Source organism: Marmota monax, unplaced genomic scaffold, assembly GCF_021218885.2.
Source record: "Marmota monax isolate L192 unplaced genomic scaffold, Marmota_monax_Labrador192_F-V1.1 WCK01_AAM20220418_F8-fsc00228, whole genome shotgun sequence".
Classification (NCBI taxonomy): domain Eukaryota; kingdom Metazoa; phylum Chordata; class Mammalia; order Rodentia; family Sciuridae; genus Marmota; species Marmota monax.
Window position 1 is genome coordinate 2,789,379 of NW_026695240.1, and position 24,004 is coordinate 2,813,382.

Here is a 24,004-nt window from a genome sequence, read left to right on the forward strand (position 1 = left end):
AATAGCTAGATGTTTCATACAGTGCTGGTGAGAATATAAATGGTATAACCATTTAGCAAAGCAGACTAGCAGTTTCTTGCAAAATTAAATATGCACTTATATGACCCACCAATTACTCTACTACATATTTCCTAACATAAGTGAAGGCATAATTGTTCACAAAAAGACTTGAACACAAACACTTATATCAATTTTATTCACATCAACCAATCTGGAAACAACTTAAATATGCATAAACACATGAATTGATGTACAAACACATACATTCATAAAATAAAATATTATTCAGCAACAAAAATAAATACTGTTATAGAAAAGAGCATAGATGAATCTTTTCAAAAACATCATGCTGAGAGACAGATGCCAGATCAAAAAAGTACACCTACTGTGTGATTCTATTGGTGACTCTGTGGGCTCTTGTGCTGTTAGAAGAATCAAAGGCGGACTGGCACAGAACAAGGCTTTTTATTCTCAAACTTGAGTACAAAGAGAGGCAGCACATAAGGGACAGAAACTCCAGGCTGGCTCAAACAAAGGACAAAGCTGAACAGATTTTTATTTTATTTTATTATTTATTTTGGTACTGGGGCTTGAACCCGGGGTACCCTTTTAATTTTTTATTTTGAAACAGGGTCTCATTAAGTTGCTTAGGGCCTTGCTAAGTTGCTGAGGCTGGCTTTAAACTTCTGATACTCCTGTCTCAGCCTCCTGAGCTGCTGGGATAGCCATCCCAACTGTGCCTGGCAAGATTGGTGTACTTTTTAAGCCCCCATTTATGGTATCTCTGTTAACCCCATAAGACTAAGGACTGTCTTCATCTCAGTTTCATTTATATGGAACTCTTGATAAGCAAGACTCATACACAGGACTACTCTATAGTGACAGAATATAAATTAGTGGATGATGGGGCTGCGGATGTGGCTCAAGCGGTAGCGCACTCGCTTGGCATGCGTGCGGCCCCGGTTCGATCCTCAGCACCACATACAAATGAAGATGTTGTGTCCGCCGAAAACTAAAAAATAAATATTAAAAATTCTCTCTCTCTTAAAAAATATTTAAAAAAATTTTAAATTAGTGGATGCTTCACCTGGGGAGTAGGGATAGGGCATGATTGAAGAAAGTCATAGGAACATTGGGAGCAAATTGGATAAAAATGGTCTATAGCTTGATTATGATGGTTTAACATTTGTTAAACCTTATCAAACAATTCACTTAAAAATATGTGCATTTTATTGTATTTAAGTGAAGCTCAACAAAGTGTTGTTTGTTTTTGTGGTACTGGAGATTGAACCCAAGGGCATTCTACCCGTGAGTGACACTCCCAGCCCTTTTTATTTTTTATTTCCTTTTAAATTTTTTGTTTTGGGACATGCTCTTGCTAAGTTGTTGAGGGTCTCACTAATACCCTGAGGCTGAGGCCTCCAACTTGAGATTCTGAGAAACTGGAATTACACGTATGTGTCACCATACCCAGCAGTAAAGTTGATTTTTTAAAAATGAAACAGACCCACCCACTTTTGAAATAAAAAGCTCCAAACTTTTAGCTTCTGAACATCCTCATACTGAGGAAAGATAGGAAGAAACTAACACCAGGGGCTGGGGATGTGGCTCAAGCTGTAGCGCGCTCGCCTGGCATGCATGCGGCCTGGGTTCAATCCTCAGCACCACATACAAACAAAGATGTTGTGTCCGCCGAGAATTAAAAAATAGATATTAAAAAACTCTCTCTCTCTCTCTCTCCCACTCTTTCTTTGAAAAAAAAAAAAAAGAAACTAACACCAACAAGTTCTCAGCTTAACTAAATCTACATATGCATATCAACTGATGTTTTTCTTATAAATTGGAGCAGCTTCTATAGGACCAGCAGAGAAACAATCCAGCTGCTTCTCCCCAGTTTAATCAAACTGTATAAAATTATTTTTTCCATTTTCCATTGTCTATTTCTTATAAAGGTGGTTGGCTGAACACGACAAGCAAGCCTGGATGCAAGCAGTTCCCAGGCTGGGCTGCAGGTAGCAAAAACACTTGCTGGCATGGTGGCACATACCGGCAGTGAGGGGGGAGAATCACTTGAGCCCAGGAGTTCAAGATTGGCCAGGGCAACACAGTGTAACAGGGTCTGTTTCAAGCCTTGAACATAAACTTTGCTGCTCTACTACTATTGCTTACTTTGTTTTATTTTTATTTTTTAGTTGTAGTTGGACACAGTACCTTTATTTTACTTACTTATTTTTATGTGGTGCTGAGGATCGAACCCAGGGTCTCGCACATGCTAGGCGAGTGCTCTACCGCTGAGCCAAAACACCAGCCCTTGATACTTACTTTAAAACTGACATTTTTCCCCTCTTTTTTTTTTTCTCTCTCCCACCCTAAGCTTGGGGAAAACAAACATGCAAAATGAACTATGTCTCTGACAGGGCACAGCTAGAAAGTAGCCTTTCAATCATTTCTCTAAAAGCCCTGTCAGAATCACAGCCTCGCGGACAGGAGTCCCCTGTGTTTCTCCTTTGCTAGCAAAGCAATAAACCTTTTTCTTTTTTCTCAAAACCTTGTCCTTATTATTGGATTAGCATTGCAGACAAGAATGGGGCTTTCTTTAAAGAGAGCTGACCCCTGTCTCAAACACATGCACACACAGAAATAATTCGCAAAGCATAAAATAAGCTCTTTGAAGGTGTACAATTTGATTTCTTTTGGTATTTTACGGAGTTGAGCAAACATCATTATTATCCATTTCAAGAATATTTTAATCCCTCCCCCAAAGAAGCCCTATATCTATCATCAATCACAATGTCCCCTAGCTTTGCAGTCCTAAATACCTAATATACTCCGTGTTTGTATTTATTTGCCTAGTCTGGATAATTCCATACAAACGGAATCGTATATCCTATACTATGGCTCAGCTTATCACCCTAGGAATGCAAAATTGGAGATTCTGTGAGCCAGCCCGAGACTTCAGAGTTGGTTACAACTCCTAGAAAGGTTCAGAACCCAGGTAATGTCAGTCTTCACCGTCAGCAGCTCAGCTGAGAAAGCCTGTAAAAGCAACTTTTTCTCCTCTTGGCCCTGTGCCTTATGTTTTCTGGCGCTTGACTACATTTCCCAGAAGTTCTTGCGGCTCCACTCATTTCCAGCTGAACAGTTTCCAGGGAACAACCTGAGGTTGGCCTGTGCATTTGAGGAATCTTGTGGACAGGATGGCTGTCCGGCTTTGTGTGGGCTTTTACCTTGAAGACTGCCTAACCTCCGCGGAGACGCAGGGCCAGGCCCCGGCGGTGCGAGGGGAGGAGTTAGAGGATGGGCGTCATCTTCCCCACGAGGGGAGCTGGCGGACTACATTTCCCAGAGACCCCCGCGAGGACGGGGCGGCCGCTTCATTTGCCTGCGGGACCCTTGGCCTCCAGGGCAGGGAAAGTACGCAGCTAGCGGCCTAGGCACCCGGGGCCTCACCAGGCTGCGCAGGAACGTCCCTGGGCGTCTGAAGGGACATACCAGGTAGGTCTGGGGTGACAGGAACTTGGGACTGGCTCTGGCCAGGGGAGCGGTCGCGAGGTGTGGGCCTCTGGGTGTGGTTGTGACCTTATGTGACTGTGGGGCGCAGTGTGTGTGCGGATGTGATTTTATGTTTCTCTGGTGGGTGTGTCGTTGTGACTGACCGTGCGCAGAGCTGTGTGTGCCTGTGTGACTGCACATTCCTGTAGTTTTGTTAACAGTGTGCGGCTGTCCGTGTATGATCGTGTCCCCGAGATTGGACCGATTGTGTGTGACCTTATTCACTTGTGTGACATGTGGATGTGGGGATGGGCGTGGAGAATCTGCTTATGCATCTGTGACTGTTACTCTGAGAGGTTTGTGTGCGTCATTGTATGAATGTTAGAACCACTCCGTGTACTGGATGCCTGTAACTATGTGAGAATGTGTGAAAGTGATTATGTAACTGTGTGTGGCCCTGTGATGCTTGTTCCAGGGTAATAGATACATGGCCATTGTGTTATTTTGAATGTATGATTGTGTGTAGTGCCCAGTAGGAGAACTGTGACTGTGTGGCTCTAGTGAATGTGATAGTGAGTGACTCTGTAGCACTGTATGATTTTGTGTGGTGTTGTGTTGGAGGGGTCTGTTAATGTGTGGGTGTGATTGTGTATCCTTAGGGTGGACTGTGTGTGAGCACATGTACTGGTATTATTTGGGTGATGTGTTCCTGAGAGGGCAAATGGGGTTCACCTATAGTGGATAAGTGACTGCAGCATTGGAAATGTAGGTGTGGAGTGCCTGTGACTGCCTTGTGATTCCAACTCTCTATCCTAAAAGATCCTTGTGAGTTCAGGACAAATTCTGATCTTGGACAACTTAGACTTCACTTCTCTTCTCAAACCAGAATGCTCAGGATAGCCAAGATTCCTCTGACCTCCCTCTTTTTTCTTCTTTCCATGGTGGTAGTTGTGGGTTCAGAGTGAGCTCTAATCAGGTCAGTCTAAATCACACACAAAAAAAATGCCTGGCATCTCATAGTTCTTTTTTTTCTTACTCATCTCTGCCTTTCCAGAGGTACCCAGAGGAAGAAAGAGAAATAGTTGTTGATCAAGCCAAATATAAGGTGCACTGGGGTTTGAGTTTTGCTTTTCTTCTTTTGGATGGTCTGACTTAACATAGACTCATTAAGTGTCCTGGTTCTCAAATTTTTTCCATCTGAGAAAATGATGGGAAACCATGGGGTGGATGTACAGATTCCATTTTTCTCCCTGACTTTCTTCTACATAATGTTCACATATTAATTTAGAAAATAGGTAAGGTTTTTTCCTGTGTACTAAGTTGTTTTTAAGCACATATACACACCTGAAGCATGATTATTTTTAAAAATTTGGAAAATAGGAAGTTACAAAGGGCAAAAGATAATGCCTGCCCCCTAAAAATAACCACTGTCAATATTTTGATCTATTTCCTTCTTATAAATTCCCCATGTATGTATAGTATATATCATTCTTAAAAATAATTTTAGTTGTAGGTGGGACACAATACCTTTATTTTATTTATCTTTTTATTTTTTTATGTGGTGCTGAGGATCAAACCCAGTGCCTTGCATGTGCTAGGTGAGCACTCTATCACTGAGCCATAACCCCAGCCCCAAGAGTTAGGTTCTTTTTAAAAAGGTATCCATGGGCTGGGGTTGTAGCTCAGTGGTAGAGCCCTTGCCTAACATGTGTGAAGCTCTGGGTTCAATTCTCAGCACCACATATAAATAAATAAAGGTCCATCGACAACTAAAAAAATATACAGTTATAAAAAAATGCTATCCTGACTCAACTTCATTACTCATTAGGAAAATACAAATCAAAACCAAAGTGAGATAACCACTGTACAGCTACCAGGATGACAAAAAAAAAAAAGAGGCAATAATGTCAATGAGCATTTGGAGAAATTGCACTTTAGAAAACAGTTTGACAGTTATTAAAAAGTTACATAATTACCATGCAGTTCTACTCCTAGTTATATGTCCAAGAGAATTGAAAACATATTCACATAAAAACTTGTACCTGAATGTTCATAGCAGCATTTTTCAAAATAGCCAAAAAGTGGAAATTTCCCAAATGCCCATCAACTGAAAAATGGATAAACAAAATGTGACATATTCATAGTGGAATATTATTTGGCCGTAAAAAGGAAGGGAGCTCTGATACAGGCTACAACATTGATGCACCTTGAAAGTATGCTAAATGAAATAATCCAGTCATAAAGTTTATATATAATACCATTTATATGAACTGAAAACATGTAGGCAAGTTTGTAGAGGCAGAAAGCAGATTAGTGGTTACTTAGGGATAGGGAAAATGGATAAATGGAGACTGGCTATTAATGAGTGTTTTGTTTATTTTGTTTTAGGAGAGATGAAAATGTACTAAAACTACATTGTGATGAGTATACTAAAAACACTGACTTGTACACTTCAGGTAGGTGACTTAAAGTGATCTTTACATATGGTATATCTGAAAGCTCTTAAAATAAAGGTAACCTAAAATTAGTGGGTAGGAGTCTAGGTAAAATAATATTGGCTATAACAATAATTGTTGAATCTGTTTAGTAGACTCATGAGGGTTCTTTGTACTTTTTAAAGTTCAAAAAATGTTTCCAAACATTCTGTGTATGTTTGGAAATTTGTGTGTTAAAAAGGTATTAAAGCCAGGTATGGTGGTGCACCCCGTAATCCCAGCAACTTGGGAGGCTGAGGCAGAAGGATTGCAAGTTTGAGGCCAGCCTCAACAATTTAGTGAGACCCTAAGAAAACTTAATGAGACCCTATCTCAAAATAAGAAGATACAGGGAAGATCTATAGAATAGAAGAAGGGGTTCAAGAGGGAGAGAGGAAGGATACGAAAGGGGAAGAAATGTGGAATGAATTTTTAAAAATCATGTTATGCACATATATAAATATACCACAGGGAATTTTACCTTTATATATAAGTAGAAAGAACCAATAAAAATAAAGAAATAAACAGGAGCTCTGGTGCATGCCTATAATCCCAGCAACTCAGGAGGCTCAGACAGGAGGAACACAGGTTCCAAGCCAGCCTCTGCAATATATCGAGGAACTAAGAACTTACTGAAACCTGTCTCAAAATAAAAGATAAAAAGGGCTGGGGATATGGCTCAGTGGTTAAGCAGTTCTGGATTTAATCCCTGGTAGGATGGAAGGAAGGAGGGAGGGAGGAAGGAAGATGAGCCAAGGTAGATTAGTAGAGAAAGGAGAATGATGGGAAAGAGAAGGAGAGGAGGAGGGAGGATGACCCAAACTGAAAAAGAATTCCATGAATGAACAGATTTGTCAAGATGAACCCAGCTGGTATAAAGCATTAACTATTGGGTTAGTAGCTCAGCAGTAGGGTGCCCCTGGGTTCAAACTCCAACCATAAAAACAAATAAGCTCTAATATCTAATAGGTGAAATAATAAAATCATTCTTATTAAAATCAGGGAGAAGCACTATCAACATTTTATTTAAGATATTTTTCATAAAGCTATTACAAAAATAGTACCACATGGGAAACTAGAAAACAATTGCTTTATTTCCAATAGCAATTTAGCCAGGCCCTAAATTCAACAAGACCCTTTCTGAAAATTTAAAAAAAAAAAAAAAAAAATCAAAAGGTCTGAGAATGTGGCTCAGTGGTTAATCAACCCTGGGTTTGATCCTCAGTACAAAGAAAAAAAAAATCTAGTAATAATGTGAATAAGAAATGAGCATGATCCATATGAAAAATTTTTTTCGTGTTCCTGAAGAACACAGACATTGACTTTAATAAATAGACAGTTATTTTGTGTTCAAGGAAAACAAGACTCAAAATCATAAAGATGTGAGAACTCCTGAAGTTAATCTTTTCATTCTCTCTCCCCTCCCTATTTTGTGCTGGGGATTAAACACAGGACCTCACACATGCTAAGTAGGCACTCTACCACTGAACTATACTCCCAACTCATAAGCTTTTCTTTTTATGCTGTCTCAAGAAAAATACCTCTATAGTTTTTTAAAACTATATGGAAAAGCAAGTCAAAAGTTTCCTGGCATTTATTTATTTTGGTGCAGCTAAAACCTGGGGTTTCTAGAATTGAGAAAGAAGTAGTATTTGTTCCATACTCCCAGAGTAGAGTTGTAGATCAAGGGAAGTAGAAGTGGTTTTATCTGACCATCCTGAGAACTATAAGGTCATTGCAGTATCTAGAGTATTTCTTTGTTTCCCTAGTCTTGCCTTCTCAGAACAGTGTCTTTTCTCAGGAGAACAGCCTTGAGGACTGATCATTTCCTGCAATACTAAAAGCCATGGCTGAGGTGAGTCAATGCATTTTCTTTCTTTGCTGACATTTACTTACTTTAAAAAAAGGAAAAGAAAGAAAGAAAGAAAACGTGAGCTGGGCACAGTGGCACATACCAGAATCCCAGCTCCTTGGGAGGCGGAGGTAGGAGTATTGCAAGTTTGAGGCCAGTGTGGGCAATTTGGCAAGACCCCTCTGCCAAAGAAAAAAAATGATGTGTGCATTTCCTTTCTTTATCCTGACATTTTTGGATAACTGTTCCTCTTCCTGTCCCCATTCCCTCTCATACTAGCTAGATAATCCTATACCATTCTTAGTGTCTTTTTTTTTTTTTCAATCAGCATTACTATTTCTTTTAGTAAATAACTGAGCATCTTTTTTCTCAGCCTTCTCCCAGGGACTGTGATGGAGAAAAAATATATCTATTTAGAGAAATAAGAGTAGAATTGTGGGGCTGGGACGTAGCTCAGTTGGTGGAGGGCTTGCCTTGCATACACAAGGTTCAATTTCTAGCACTATAAAGGAAAGAAACAAAAAGGAGTAGATTTCTAAAATGAATTTTTCCTTTCTGGACTGTGATTTGATAAAATAGAGCTATGAGTAGCTTAGCTAGGAACAAGCATGGAAAAGCCAAGATTATGTCTATATACTGTCATTTTCCAATAGGATAAGATGAAAGGTGGTGTTGATAGCTCCAAATGTTAGATTTTTGAAAGACTTCCTAGTTTATGAGATGTTAGAAATCATGGAGTCAGTGGCTGATATGGATCTCTGAGACTTTGTTAGGGCATTTTGTAATAGTTTTCTGTTACTATAGCAAACTACCTGAGATAATCAACTTGTAAAGCAAAAAAGTTTATTTTGTCTCAGTTTCAGAGGTTTTATTCCATGATCAAATGACACTATTGCTTTGGAGCCTGTGGTGTGGCAGCCTGTTGTGTCAGGGATCATGTGGTAGAGTAAAACTGTTCACCTCATTGCAGGGAAGAAAAACAGGAGGAAAAGACTGGAGTTCCAATATTCCCTTCAAGAACATACTCTCCAATGTCTAGAAGACTTCTTCATGGACCCCTTTTTCATGTTTCCCAGTAGTTCCCAGCTGAGAAAGCCTTTAATACACAGGCCTTTGGGAGATATTTAAGACCCATACTGTACCAGTATCCATTAGACAAGTCCAATTTGAAGGTAATAGGAAGTTTGTGACATGATGAATTTCTCTATGAATCATCAGTTTTCTTTTATCTCAGAAATAAGGATAGAAATGATAGGTGACTATAATGAGTTTGGCAAATGCCTAAGTTGTTGAGATCATTCTATCAAAGCTCAGAAGGACCTTATAATTCTTGTCCAGTAGTATATGTTGCAAAAAATTCTGCCACAAGAAAAATGAAGAATTTATATTAATAGGAAATAATTTTTATGGCAATGAATCACAGGAATGAAGTATAATTTATGTATTTATCAATTTTTCTTTTTTGGTACTGGGGATTTAACCCAGGGATGCTTATCCATTGAGCTACATCCCAGCCCTTTTTAGTTTTTTACTTTTAGACAAGGTCTCACTAAGTTGCTGAGGCTGACCTTGAACTTGCAGTCCTCCTGCCTCATCCTCCAGAGCTACTGGGATTACAGGCATATGCCACCACATCCTGCTGTATTTGTCAAGTTTTACATATTAAAAATTTAAAAAGTGGGGCTGGGACTGTATCTCAGTGGCAGAGTACTTGCTTGCATGTATGAGGCACTGGGTTTGATCCTTAGCACCAAATGAAAATAAACAAATAAAATAAAGACATGCTGTTCATCTACAACTACAAAAAAAAAAAAAAAAAAAAAGCTAATGAGGTTTAAAAAAACAAAAAAAAAATTAAGAAATGTTTAAAGAGTAGGGCCCTCTTCTCCACTTTGTCTTGCTGTCTAAAGGCAGACTCCCTCATTTCTTTTAGCTGATGCAATGGAATTTATCCCATATTTTAAATTAATGTTCATATATTACTATTTCTTGATCAATCAAGTTTAGACATTTTCTAGTTATTTCTTTGCAATGTATGTGCAGATTTAGATTTGCTATATCAGTACTCTCTGTTTCCTTTCCTCACAAGAGAGTTCTTTCACAAATTTGTTTAAATCAATTTTATATATGTGATTAGGATCTTGCAGATATTCTGTTGTAACTATTCTCTGTCATCTGCCTTTAAAAACTAAACTTTATTACAGAAATTTTTCAGATATACAAAGTAGAGTAGTCTTAAGAACTACCACATAACCACCAGCTTCAACAGCTATCTGCTCACAGTTCATCTTATTCATTTATTCCACTTCGTGTTTCCTCCCTTACCTTTATTCCTCCATGCAGATTGTTTTGAAGCAAAGAGAAATTGATACCTACCTCTGAAAGACAAGGATTGTTTATTATTTATTATTACCATTTTGGCCATTGGTACCTGGTTGTGTTCATATTTTCATAATTCTCTTATTTTTAAAGCATTTATTTGAATTAGAATCCAGATAAGGAGTGTTCATTGCAGTTGATTGGTATGTCTCTTGAGTCTCTAATTTTATAGATACCCCGTCCATCTCTTCTTTCTGTGCAGTCTTTTTATTGGAATGTAAGTAAATAGACTTCATTGTCCACTGTCTGAATTTTACTGATCGAATCACTGTGGTCCCATTTAAATGTTTTCTGAAAATTGGTAGTTAAGTGTAAAAAAAAACTTGATCAGAACATTTCACAGATCAAGGGTAATTCTATTAGGAGTCACATTATAAATGATTCTGTTTCTTTTTATAATGTAGCAACTATTGACAATTATTGTTATACTCATTAGGGGTTGCATACTGGTATTTTAATGTTGGCATTCCTTCTTCTGTAAAGCAAAGTTTTTCCTCATCAACTGTTTGGTAACCCGAAGAACAGTTCATGTGGCCAAGAGTATTTAAATTTTTGCATTTATTCACCAGTTTTCAAAATAATGCATTGGCTCCTTAAAATTCTCCAAAAGTTACCAGTAGTTTTTTTAGTATTATTATAACCTCATGGATTTGACGTTTTTAACATGATTAGTCCATTTCAGTAATTATCCTTATAATTTGATACATAAGTTGTACCATTTTGGGCCAAGGGAAAGTCTTCAAAATGACTCCTGAGTGTTTTCAGCATGATCCTAACAGTTTATGGTAGATATCTTGCTTCGTGTTCTAACAAGATTTTCGCACTCATCCTGAGCATTTTTTATTTAATCCTGAAAATTAGCTCTTTCCCTGACAGTGATACTTAGAAAACTATAATCCAGAACTTGGAGTGTTCTGTGCTCCTGGGTCAGTGATTGTTTCTAGGCCATCACAATGGACAGAGACAGGATTTGTTTGTTCATTTGTTTAATGTAAAGTAAACTTATTATTTTCACATCTATTTTTTTTTTAAATTGAGAGATTTATTTGAAAAGGAAAATTCCAGGGAACACACCCTGCTTCATCTTAGGAGCTACATCCAGCTCAATTAACTAGCAATACCTGCAATCCTATGATCATCCCTAATATTTAGAAATCATGATCCCAAAGCGCTAAGTGATCTCAAATCAAGAAACAGTTCAATTTCACCTAGGAAACTGTGTTAAGACAAAAAAAATATAATATTTTGTTTTTTCAACCAGTGTTGAAATAGGAAAAAAAAAAGGGGGGGGGGGATTTTCTGACTAACCAGAAAACTCTTCCCTAAGCATCCTAACTAATAGAAGTTGTGTTATAAAGAGACTGCTTTTTCTAGACAATCCAGTATAGCATTACATGACTCATCGCAGAGAAACCAAACCAATCAAAGGAGAAGATCTGCCCTGGTTAACTTAAAACAGCAAGATATTAAATGAGAGAGCTGTAGCTGTAGCTCAGTGGCAGAGCACTTGCCTGGCATGTGCGAGGCACTGGGTTTGATTCTTAGCACCATATACAAATAAAATAAAGGCATTCTATCCATCTACAACAAAAAATTTTTAAAAAGATATTAAATGAGAGTGATGTTTTTACTTATAGAAACAATGTAAAATATCTGTGTTAAACACAGTTACAGTATTAGAAAAAAAATTAGTATTCTCCAATTCTTTCTATGTAATTGCCAACCGCTCTTTGGGTCAACTAACATACCAAAACAATAAATTAAGATTGCCTTAGCACAGAAAGATATACATAAGTGGCTGAAATAATGCAGCAGCATAATAATAATCCTGCTAGACTTGCATCTATTTTTTTAAAGAGAGAGAGAGAGAGAGAATTTTTTTTAATATTTATTTTTTTGGTTTTCGGTGGACACAACATCTTTACTTTATTTGTATGTGGTGCTGAGGATCAAACCCAGTGCCCCACACATGCCAGGTGAACGTGCTACTGCTTGAGCCACATCCCCAGCCCTATTTTTGAGATCCAAAGATACTGATTCTCAAGCCAGGCATGGTGGCAAGTGCCTATAATCCCAGCTACTTGGAGGGGAGGCAGGAAGATTTCAAGTTTTAGGCTAGCCTGGACAACTTAGTGAGACCCTGTCTCAAAATTTTAAAAACGGATAAAAGGACTGGGAGAGCTCTTATCCAGCATGTGCAAGGACCTGGCTTTAGTCCCCAGCACCACAGAGCCCCACCTCCCACCAAAAAATTCAGATACTATTTCTCAGCAACAACAACATAATTACTCATTTGCTTTAGCACACAATATAAGCACAATAGTCTCTGAAGTTGTTCTTTTTCTTTTCTTTCTTTTTTTTTTTTTTTGGCAGTACTTGGGGTTGAGGTTACAGGCAGTCTGCCACTGAGCTACACACCCAGCACCCCCACCTTGTTTTTTTATTTTGAGACAGGATCTCAGTAGGTTGCTTACGGTCTCGCTAAATTGCTGAGGCTGGCTTTGAACCTGTGTTCTTCCTGCCTCAGCCTCCTGAGGCATTGGGTTTATTGACATGTGCCACCATGCTTGACCAGCCCTTTTTATTTATTTTTTTATACCTTTATTTTATTTATTTATTTTTATGTGGTGCTGAGGATCCAAACCTAGCCTCAAACGTGAGATCCTCCTGCCTTAGCCTTCCAAATCACTACAATTACAAGTAAGTGCTACTGTGCCTGGCTGAAGTATTTTTTTTTTTTAATCACAAAGCTAGTACATATGTTTATTGTTTCAGGGATCAGTGGTGTTCAATGATGTGTCAATAGACTTCTCTCAGGAGGAGTGGGAGTGCCTGGACCCTGCTCAGAGGGACTTGTACAGAGATGTGATGTTGGAAAACTATAGCAATCTGGTTTCGATGGGTAAGGGCATCTCTACCAATAATTCAGAGTTCTCCTCTGGAATGTCTGCTTCTACTACAGTGAATTTCTCAGCAGCTTTTCAAGTAATCAGCTGAATTTCTGCTTCTTATTCTCAAATAAATGGTTTCAGCTGGAATGAAAAGGAAGCGTGGGAAATGGGCAGCTCCAAGGGCTATGGCTGAAGCTTCGTCTCTGTCTTCTTTGGCTGTTCCTGTAGTGGCACCTGTTCCTTGATCAGCAAGGGACTGGATCTCATTTCCCCACAGCATAACCGTGTGCCATATCTTTTCTCATGAGCAGGATTTTACATTCCTAAGCCTCAAGTGATCTCTTTACTGGAACAAGGAAAAGAGCCCTGGATGGTGGGCAGAGAGCTTACAAGAGGCCTGTGTTCAGGTAAGTGAGAAATGACTAAACCCCAGCGATTACAGGTACTAACTCAGCTGGTCAGTGAGGAAAGAGCACCTTCAAGATGTCACCCTGGAAGCTCCCTTCCAGAAGCTAGGCTTATGGAGGAAACTAAGTTATTTCAACATGAGTTTACAAGTGGCATGTTTCAGTCCTTCCCTTACTTCCTACTTTTTCAACATTCTTCTCAAACACTCCTTAATTTCAAGCACCCAAGTACTAGTCTTCACTCTAGCTGCCTGTCAGTGCCTTCTTTTACCAGTTTGTCTTGGATTTTTCCTCCTCTTATCATCTTTTATTTCTTAATTTGTGTAAGGGAACTCTTCCAGTGCTGCAGTTTACTAATTATGTCCATTCTAAGAATGCAAAGTTAGCTGCCTGTTATCCCAGCAGCTCTGGGAGCTGAGGCAGGAAGATCGAAAGTTCAAAGCCAGCCTCAGCAACTTAGTGAGACCCTAAGCAACTCAGCAAGACTCGTCTCTAAATAAAAATATAAAAGTGGGCTGGGTATGTGGTTCAGTGGTTAAGCACCCCTAGGTTCAATCCCCAGTACCAAAAAATAATGCAAAATCTATACCAATTTTTAAATATGGAAAGAGGAAAAAAAAATGCAATCTAGCAGGGTCAGGTGGCCCAGGCCTGCAATCCCAGAGACTCAAGCTGACTCACGAGTTCAAAGCTAACCTTGACAACTTAACAAGATTCTGTCTCAAAATAAATAAAAAGGACTAGGGGTGTAACCTGGTGTTACAGCAACCCTGGATTCAATCTCCAGTACCAACACTTACACAAAAAAGTGATGCTAAAATGTATCCATAAATAACTTCCAAAAAGAATAAAATATTAAAAGAGAAACCAAAAAATTAGGGAGCTTAGCAGAAAGTCATGGACTAAATACATGGGAGGGGATTTAATTCTTACTTAGTTGGAGGGGCTGGGGTTGTGGCTCAGCGGTAGAGTGCTTGCCTTGCACGTGTGAGACTCTGGGTTCGATCCTCAGCACCACAAAAAAATAAATAAAATAAAGATATTGTGTCCATGTATAACTAAAAAAAATATACATTAAAAAAATAGTAGTTGGAGCCTTGGAAGTGATTGTAGGCATTATGTATCAAGACATTATCAGGGCCAAAACCAAATCTGTGCCTATACTAGAAAGAGAGAGTGGCAGAGAAAGGGAAATTTAGGATGAAGTAGGAGAACTGGAAGGGCACTACTATATACCAAACATTGGTCCAGTTATTACAATTTAGTATTGATAAAAACACTCAAATCTCTATAGTTTGGGAATATATATTCTACAATCTATTTTCTAGTAGGGAAGAAAATGGCTTAGGCCATTTTGTGTTGCTGTAACAGAATACCTCAGATAGGATGATTTATAAAGAATAGAAATTTATTTTCTCACAGTTCTGGAGGCTGGGAACCCAAGATCAAAGTACTAACATCTCTAGTGAGGGCTTACCTTGTATGTCCTCACATAGGAAAAGGGCAATATGAACCAATTCCCTTCTTCAAGTGCCTTTATCAGGGTACTTTATCCATTTGTGAGGGAAGAGCTCTACCTCTTAATATTATGACATTGGCAGCACCTGAATTTTGGAGCAGACACATTCAAATTGTAGCAGAGTATAAACATATGTCATTTATTAAAAAATATGTATTATTTATAAATATATAATTATATAAAATATTATGTAATTTATAATTACAGTTATATAATTGAACATTATAAGTAGGCATATTGTAGTATTATTTGTAATTTATAATTACCATTATTTTATAATTTATAATTATATATTATAAAATATATGCTTATATATCTTCTTATCTAGTAAGAGAAGTTAGGGTACTTTGGTCAAGGACTAAATATGTAGCCATAGATTTAATCCATACTGAAATAGTTAGAGTCTTAGAAGTTTTTGCTCTTTTGGCAGGCGCAGTGGCACACACCTGTAATCCCAGTGACTAGGGAGGCTGAGGCAGGAGGATTATGAGTTCAAAGCCAGCCTCAGCAACTTAGTAAGACCCTGTCTCAAAATAAAATATAAAAGGGGCAGGGAATGTGGGTCAGTGGATAAAGCACCCGTGGGTTCAATCCCTGGTACTAAAAGAACAAAAAAAAAGTTTTTGCTCCTTTACTGTATACTTATATAAATATTTATACATTATATATTAATACATTATATATATATTATACATATATAATCAGATGGTGATAAGTGCCATGAAGGGAGGTTGGAGAAGGCTTCTATGATGAAGTAATATTTAATAGAGGTCTAAAAGAGGTGTGGGAACAAGCAAATATCTGGTAGAAGAGATTTAGGGAAAAGAAGAATAAAGTGACTGCGTGAGAAGCTTTTGGGCTTCTACCACTGTGGCTGTTGCCAGTGATTAAAAAGGGAATTATATAAGTGGATATGGGAAAGTAGCAAGGTATATATGCACCTCTGTGCTGGTTGCAGAGGTGGAGGATGGGGGGTATTTGCAGGTGAGTTAGTGTCTTGTGGGCCTTGATAGGGTTGAATTTTATTCTGAAATGTGCATCCATTGTATGATTTGAGCAGAGTGACATGATTGTGGTGGGTTTTTTTTGTCTTGGAGATTGAACACAAAGGTACTTTATTACTGAGCTACGTCCCAGACCTTTTTTATTATTTGAGATAGGATCTTGCTGAGTTGCTGAGGATAGCCTTGAACTTTCAGTTGTCTTATCTCAGCCTCCAGAGTAGTTGGGACTACAGGTGTGTGCCATTGCACCCAGCTTGATTGTATTTATAAAGGATCATTCTTGCTCAGAAACTCCTAATTTTGGATTCTTTTGATAGAATTTGGAAATCTATGAACTTGGATAAGAAAAAACATGAATATCTATATTTAGTAACCTCTACAGCATTTTTCCTGTTGTGATGTATGCAACTAACTGTAGTTCCTATGACATTTTTATTAGTCTTTCCTGTGACTTCAAAATGAATGGAAATCACAGATTTTTTTGTATCATTTTAATAATTATTGTAAACATGTTGAACTATTTATGCTTATCTATATTTTAGAATTATTGTAGTACTAGGCTTACTGCTATGTCTTGTTACTGTATATGTTCATAAAGAAGAAAACTCTAGACAAAGGGAAGAACCCCTGTAAAGGCTCCAATAGGAGGGAAAAATCTCTTTTCTAAAGATCCAAATTCCCAGTGCTGACTTAAGATACATTTTGTTTGGATGTTTTTGAGCCATTTAATTTGCCTAATATCCTCATTTTTAGTAAAAAAGTCTCTTATAATAATAGCTATCAGATACTGAATACTTACCTCCAAGACATTTATAATCATTTTTCTCTTATTCTCTAAGTTAATCATAAATTAAGGATTATTTCCCTTTTACAGATGAAGAAATGAGGATTTTCAGAGGTTTAATAATTGCCTGGGAACACTTAGTGTTTTTGTTAGCTTTTGTGTCACTATGACCAAAATACCCTGGCAAGAACAATTTAGATGGAGGAGTTTATTTTGGCTCACAGTTTCAGAAATTCAGTCCATGGTCAGCCATCTCTGTAGCTCTAGGCCCCAAGTGAGGCATAAAAGCATGGCAAAGAAAAATAGCTTAGGACATGGAAGCCAGCAAGCGTGGAGATAGAGCTCTGATCACCAGGAACAAAATAAACAGCAGATTACAACTACAGTGACCTACTTCCTCCAGCCACAACCTACCTGCCTACAGTTACCATCCAATTAATCCATATCAGTAGATTATTCACTGATGAGGTTATGTATCTCATAATCCAATCATTTCACCTCAATATTCTTGCATTGTCTTACACTGAATTTTGGGGGGACACCTCATATCTAAACCATATTTTCAGTAATTAACTATTAGAATTAGCACTAAACTTTTATTAGTCTGGTTCCTGACATCTTTCTATGGTAGTGTTATACTGTCTTTAAAAAAAATTTTTTTTCATTTACTACTGGGGACAGAACCCAGGGGCTATCTAAAACGGAGCTACCATCCCCAGCACTTTTTAAATATTTGAAACAGGACCTTGCTAAATTGCTTAGGCTGTCCTCAAACTTGTGATCCTCCCTTCTCAGCCTCCTGGGTTGCTGGGATTAAAAGTATATGTCACTGTGCCCAGCTATACTGTGTCTTAATTCCTTTCTGTCTCCCTTAAACTCAGTCACTGGGATGGTACATGCGCAGTCTCAGACCTCTCTTATCCTAAGATCACCATCACAAAACCCAGGGCAAATAGTATTTTCATTGAATCCTCAGCACACAAACTATTCTGAGTTTCTCTATCTGCTAATTAAATTAGTTCAATACCTTAGACTCTGTCTCTGGCTCATCCTCCATATGGATAACCCTTCATTACTGCTTTCAAATTTCATCTACTACATTCTATATTACAGAGTTTATTCTGTTTCTACCCCAACTGAGTGTGCTACAATTCAATTTTGACAATATTAGTGCAAACCCATAGCCCTCCATAATACTGCTCTTACTTTAGTAGCCAGCCTCAAGTGTTGGGATTTCTCAGATGGCATGCAATTTGACCAACTGGCTATAAATTCAGAGGTTTCCAAGGCCACCTTAGCTTCAATAATTTGATAGAAGGATTTATAGAACTCAATAATAAAGTTCTATATTTAAGATTACAGTTTTAGTATAAAGAATACATACTAGGGCAAAATCTTGAAGGCTTCTGGATAGAAGTTCCATACCCTCTTCTCATGGAATCAAGTGTATCACACTCCCAGCACATCAGTGCATTCACGAGCTGGAATTTCCACTGAAATATCGTGTCCAGAGTTCTTTTTTTACTAGGCATGCTTGATTAAACAATTGGTAGCTCAGTCTTTACCCCTTCTCCCCTTTATAGAGATCAGGCAGTCAAAAAGCCGCAGCTCTAATCACATGCTTGGTCTTTCTGGTCACCAGTCCCTAGAAGCTAAGAATTACCCTGTTTCACCTCATTGGCATAACAAAACAGTGCTATCATTCATGAAGTTCCAAGGAATTTTAAAGCTCTGTGTCAAAAAATAGGGAAAAGGCTAAATTTTCTTTTTTTGCTTTTTAATTTTTTTAGTTGCAGATAGACTCATTCCTTTATTTTATTTATTTTTATGTGGTGCTGAGGATTGAACCCAGTGCCTCACATGTGCTAGGCAAGTACTCTGCAACTGAACCACAACCCCAGCCCCAAAACTTCCTTTTTATTATGCCATGGAATACCAAAGAATCTTCCTCATGTGTATTTTGTTCTCTTAGAAGACCTTCAATGGAGGCCAAAAAAAGTATCCATGTTTTGTTAGACAGTATGACAATGTACTCTTTCTCACACAGTTATATAGATGTGTACATGTATATATGACTAGTCATGTTTTAGTATATAGCTCAAGCATTGTATTTTTACTAACCTTTCTAGATGATATTGACCCACATCTGTATTTGAGAATCATTGTGGTAACTTATTTCCATACTCTCCTCACTCTGCTTCCTGAATTATATCTTATTAATTTCTGTTCATTCCTTGCTTATTTTTTTAGATTAAACAGTAACTGAGAATTTTATGTCATTTACCCACTAGATAGTATTTTTAAAAATATTTTTAGTTGTCAACCTGGGATCGTAGCTCAGGGGTAGAGTGCTTGCCTACCATGTGTGAGGCATGTGTGAGCCATGTGTGGGTTTGATCCTCAGCACCATATTAAAAACTTTAAAAAAGGCATTATGTTCATTTACAACTAAAAAAATATTTTTTAAAAAAGGAATCAAATATTTTTAGTTGTAGATGGACACAATACCTTTATTTAATTTATTTATATGTTGTACTGAGGTTTGAACCCAGTGCTTCACATGTGCTGAGCAAGCACTCTACTACTGAGCTACATACATCCTCAGCCCAAGACAGTTTTTACTTTAATTTTTTCCATTTGTATCATAAAATTTAACTTTTCACAAATAAGAGGGGAAAAGAATATTTAGCCCTTTTTTTTTTTCTTTCAGACCTGGAATCAATGTGTGAAAGCAAGTTATTATCTCTAAAGAAAGAAGTTTATGAAATAGAGTCATGCCAGAGGGAGATAATGGGACTTACAAAGCCTGGCCTTGAATACTCCAGCTTTAGAAATGTTTTAGAATATAGAAGTCATTTTGCCAGACAAAATGGGCTTTTAAGTCAAGAAGTATTCTCTAATGAATATGTACCCACATTTATTCAACAGTCTTTCATTACTCTACATCAAATAATGAATAATGAAGAAAAACCCTATGAATGTAAAAAATGTGGAAAGACCTTTAGTCAGAACTCACAATTTATTCAACATCAGAGAATTCATATTGGTGAAAAATCTTATGAATGTAAGGAGTGTGGGAAATTCTTTAGTTGTGGCTCACATGTTACTCGGCATCTGAAAATTCATACTGGTGAAAAACCCTTTGAATGTAAAGACTGTGGAAAGGCTTTCAGTTGTAGCTCATACCTTTCTCAACATCAGAGAATTCATACTGGTAAGAAACCCTATGAATGTAAGGAGTGTGGGAAAGCCTTTAGTTATTGCTCAAATCTTATTGATCACCAGCGAATTCACACTGGTGAAAAACCCTACAAATGTAAAGTATGTGGGAAAGCCTTTACTAAGAGCTCTCAGCTGTTTCAACATGTGCGGATTCATACAGGCGAGAAACCCTATGAATGTAAGCAATGTGGCAAAGCCTTTACTCAGAGCTCAAAACTTGTTCAGCATCAGAGAATCCACACTGGTGAGAAACCCTATGAGTGTAAGGAATGTAGCAAAGCCTTTAGCAGTGGCTCAGCACTTACTAACCATCAGAGAATCCACACTGGTGAGAAACCCTACAATTGCAAGGAATGTGGGAAGGCTTTTACTCAGAGCTCACAACTTCGCCAACATCAGAGAATTCATGCTGGTGAGAAGCCCTTTGAATGTCTTGAATGTGGGAAGGCTTTTACTCAGAACTCACAACTTTTCCAGCATCAGAGAATCCATACAGATGAAAAACCATATGAATGTAGTGAATGTGGAAAGGCTTTCAATAAATGCTCAAATCTTACTCGCCATTTGAGAATTCACAGTGGTGAGAAGCCCTATAATTGTAAGGAATGTGGGAAGGCCTTTAGTAGTGGCTCAGATCTCATTCGTCATCAAGGAATTCATACTAACTAATAATAAAAATTATGACTCTTGTCATCTTAATGTTTTAGACAAAAATTCATATTTGGTAGTTACCCTGTATCTATGTTTTATTTGTATGCAAGTTTTCAATCCAAATGCATTTCACTCTAGGATATGAATTTAGAGTCTAAATTGACATCCCCTCCATATTGTAGCAATCAATGCAAGTTGTTCAGTAATTCTTTCTTTCCCCCATTGTTTGGTGCTATATTATATTCTTGTATGTATTTGCTTGTATTTTAGAGTTCTTCCCTTTTCTGATATTTGTTATTTTAAAAAAAATTTTGTAGTTTTGTATGGAGAGAATGCCTTTGTTTATTTTTATATGGTGCTGAGGATCAAACCCAGTGAGTAACTCACACATGCTAGGCAAGCTCTCTGCCACTGAGCTACAGCCCCAGCCTTGTTCTTGCATTAGTATCACACTGTTTAAATTGTGTGACCTTTCATAATTTGAAATTCCTTGTGGAATTATAAATTTGGGGCGGGGGTCAGTGCTGGGGATTAAACTCAGGGGCTCTCAACCACCGAGCACATCCCCGACTCTGTATTTTATTTAGAGAAAGGGTCTCACTGAGTTGCTTAGTGCCTTGTTTTTGCCAAGGCTGGCTTTGAACTCACAATCCTTCTGCCTCAGCCTCCCGAGCTGCTGGGATTACAAATGTGTGCCACTGTACCCAGCTATAACTTTGTTTTTGAAGTCAGTATTAATTTTTTTGTTTCATTTCACAAGTTTATATTTTTATTGTAAAACAATCAGAAAACATAAAAAGGCAGAAGCTAAAAAAGCCAAAATGAATTATAGTTATGCTATAGATGACTGCTCTCAATTTGGTAGAGCAAATTCTGCTAGACATCATATTTTAAGGAAGTGAAGTCATGGCATGTATGCCATATCGTCACTTGCTTTTATTATACCAAAAACATAATAGCCATTTTAGTAAATATAGGTTTTTATTATTTTTAATGACATATACCTTTTTAAAATGACTATTATTCAAGTTAGGATTGCCTCTAAATTTTTATAGTGTGTAAGCTTTTATCTTTAAATGCCTGGTTTTTCCTTTAAAACATTTATTTTAATTGCTGAAATTAGTCATGTTTTCTCTTTATAAACTATTTTGTTCCTTTTCATTAATCCAAATCCTAAAGCCATATTGGAAAAGTAATCACTGTTTACAAAAGTGTTTATTCTTCCAGATACTTAACACATTTTTTCTTATACATGTTAGTCGTGTTTTATTTCTTACATATAAATATATACAATCGTGTATGTATTGGTTTGGCCATGAGGACTCAGTGAATTGGTACAAGGTACTTAGATCTATTCCTACCAACTAGTATATGTTTAATAAATGTTATTCCTACCAACTAGTATATGTTTAATAAATGTTTTTCTCTATTATCATTGATCTACTCATTCTCATAATTATCTTCATTATGATTTGTGGGAAGGACTTTAATCATATTGTTTAACTTTGTCAAAGAATTCATAAAGGAAGAAGAAAAATAATTATAATGACTATGGGAAAGAACACCTTTCCCCTACTACTCCTTGGTCAGTGTGGAATTTTAAAAGGGAAAAAAGATTTATGTGGATAGTCTTTATTCAGACTTCATCCTTCATGCTGTAGGAAGAATGCCTTGGTTATAGCGATGGGCAGTTTAAAATCACAACTGTCACAATAGCAAGAAGAGTTGATATTTTTCCTAATTGGTTCCAAAAAAGCAGAAAGCATACAGATCACATTCTTTGCACAGAATAAGGAAAAGAGTAAAAGTAGATGACCATCAAATATCTGAGTGTTAGTTCAATATCTCCTCTTAATTAACATGGGTTAAGGAAATATATCACTTTGTATATGTTATTCAGATGCAAATGAAACTGACAACACTGTTGAAAAACCTGTGGCAATAAAAGCTGTATCGAAGATTTTTAACTTAATGTACATGTGTATATCAAAGTGCTATAAAGATTATTAACAAATAAAATTACAATGGAATCCAAGAACCTAAAATAGGCAAAAGTGTATTTTGAGAGGAGGAAGGGATTATAAAAAGAAATAAAAATTATCAAAAGCAAAAATTTTAATTATTTTTTGGAAAAGAGAAAGGGAGACAAATTTTAGTGATTCCAGTGATGAAATAAAGATGAAAATAGATGGTATTGAGAATGAAAAACTGAAATGATGATATGTTTAAACTGAAAAGGACCCTTTTCTTGTTGAGTGATGAAAATGTGGAATTACTGTTCTAGATGTCACAAATTTGTGAATATGCTGGAAACCACTAAACACTTTATGATGTATGTTTTGTATCCAGTTAAATAAAAAACTTAAATTTCAGTGTATTTGTAAAATACTGGAAAATCTGAACAAAGTGTGATTTTAATAAATTGACTTGACATCAGAATTGACTGGAGAAGAGGTGAACTTTGAATAGACTTTCCTCTAAAAGGAACACTTTTTAAATTAGAGCAAATAATTTTAAAAACATTTTTTAAAGAGAGAGAGAATTTTTAATATTTATTTTTTTAGTTTTCGGTGGACACAACATCTTTATTTTATTTTTATGTGGTGCTGAGGATCGAACCCAGCGCCCCGCGCATGCCAGGCTATCGCGCTACTGCTTGAGCCACATCCCCAGCCCCCCCAAAATTTTTAAAAGTCAAATAGCTATGCTAAAAATGGCCCAAAACAATATATTTTTACAGGTGAGATCTATGAAATATTTTAGGAACTCTTCCATGACAGGTCGAAATATTAAATTATTTATTATTATTCATTTGTCGTAATTCTGATGTTAAAACTTTTTAGAGGGCTGGGTATAGCTCAGTGGGAGGGTGCTTTTCTAGCAAGTGCTGTGAGGACCTGTGTTCAATCCCTGGCACCTCAAAAACAAACAACAACAACAAAAACTTGTTAGAGCACAAAAGATAACACAACCAGACTCTATTATGAAAATATGCTCTTATACATTGCTGGTGGGATTGCAAATTGGTGCAACCACTCTGGAAAGCAGTATGGAGATTCTCAGAAAACTTGCAGTAGAACCACCATTTGACCCAGTTGTCCTACACACCATGGCATATACCCAAAGGACTTAGAATCAGCATACTGTAGTGACACAGCCACATCAATGTTATAGCAGCTCAATTCATAGTAGCACAGCTAGGGAACCAATCCAAGTGCCCTTCAACAGATGAGTGGATAAAGAAAATGTATATATGGGGCTGGGGTTGTGGCTCAGTGGTAGAGCACTTACATAGCATGTGTGAGGCACTGGGTTTGATTCTCAGCACC

General features: G+C 37.3%; 1 protein-coding gene across 1 annotated transcript; it reads left to right on the forward strand.

The window, feature by feature from the left end:
* The first annotated feature begins 3,249 nt into the window (after nucleotides 1-3,249).
* Nucleotides 3,250-23,047, forward strand: Znf383 (zinc finger protein 383). The gene is made up of 6 exons (XM_046440250.2): nucleotides 3,250-3,495; nucleotides 5,881-5,948; nucleotides 7,768-7,821; nucleotides 12,973-13,099; nucleotides 13,400-13,495; nucleotides 19,513-23,047. Exons 3-6 carry the CDS (start codon nucleotides 7,813-7,815, stop codon nucleotides 20,691-20,693), a joined length of 1,413 nt encoding a protein of 470 aa, XP_046296206.1. The 5' UTR covers nucleotides 3,250-3,495; nucleotides 5,881-5,948; nucleotides 7,768-7,812; the 3' UTR covers nucleotides 20,694-23,047.
* The last annotated feature ends 957 nt before the right edge of the window (nucleotides 23,048-24,004 follow it).

Excerpts from the sequence above, each read along its gene's own strand:
- Znf383 (XM_046440250.2), top strand. Across the intron at positions 13,100-13,399 it reads TAGCAATCTGGTTTCGATGG|GATTTTACATTCCTAAGCCT; the intron begins GTAAGGGCATCT and ends TCTCATGAGCAG. Across the intron at positions 13,496-19,512 it reads TACAAGAGGCCTGTGTTCAG|ACCTGGAATCAATGTGTGAA; the intron begins GTAAGTGAGAAA and ends TTTTTCTTTCAG.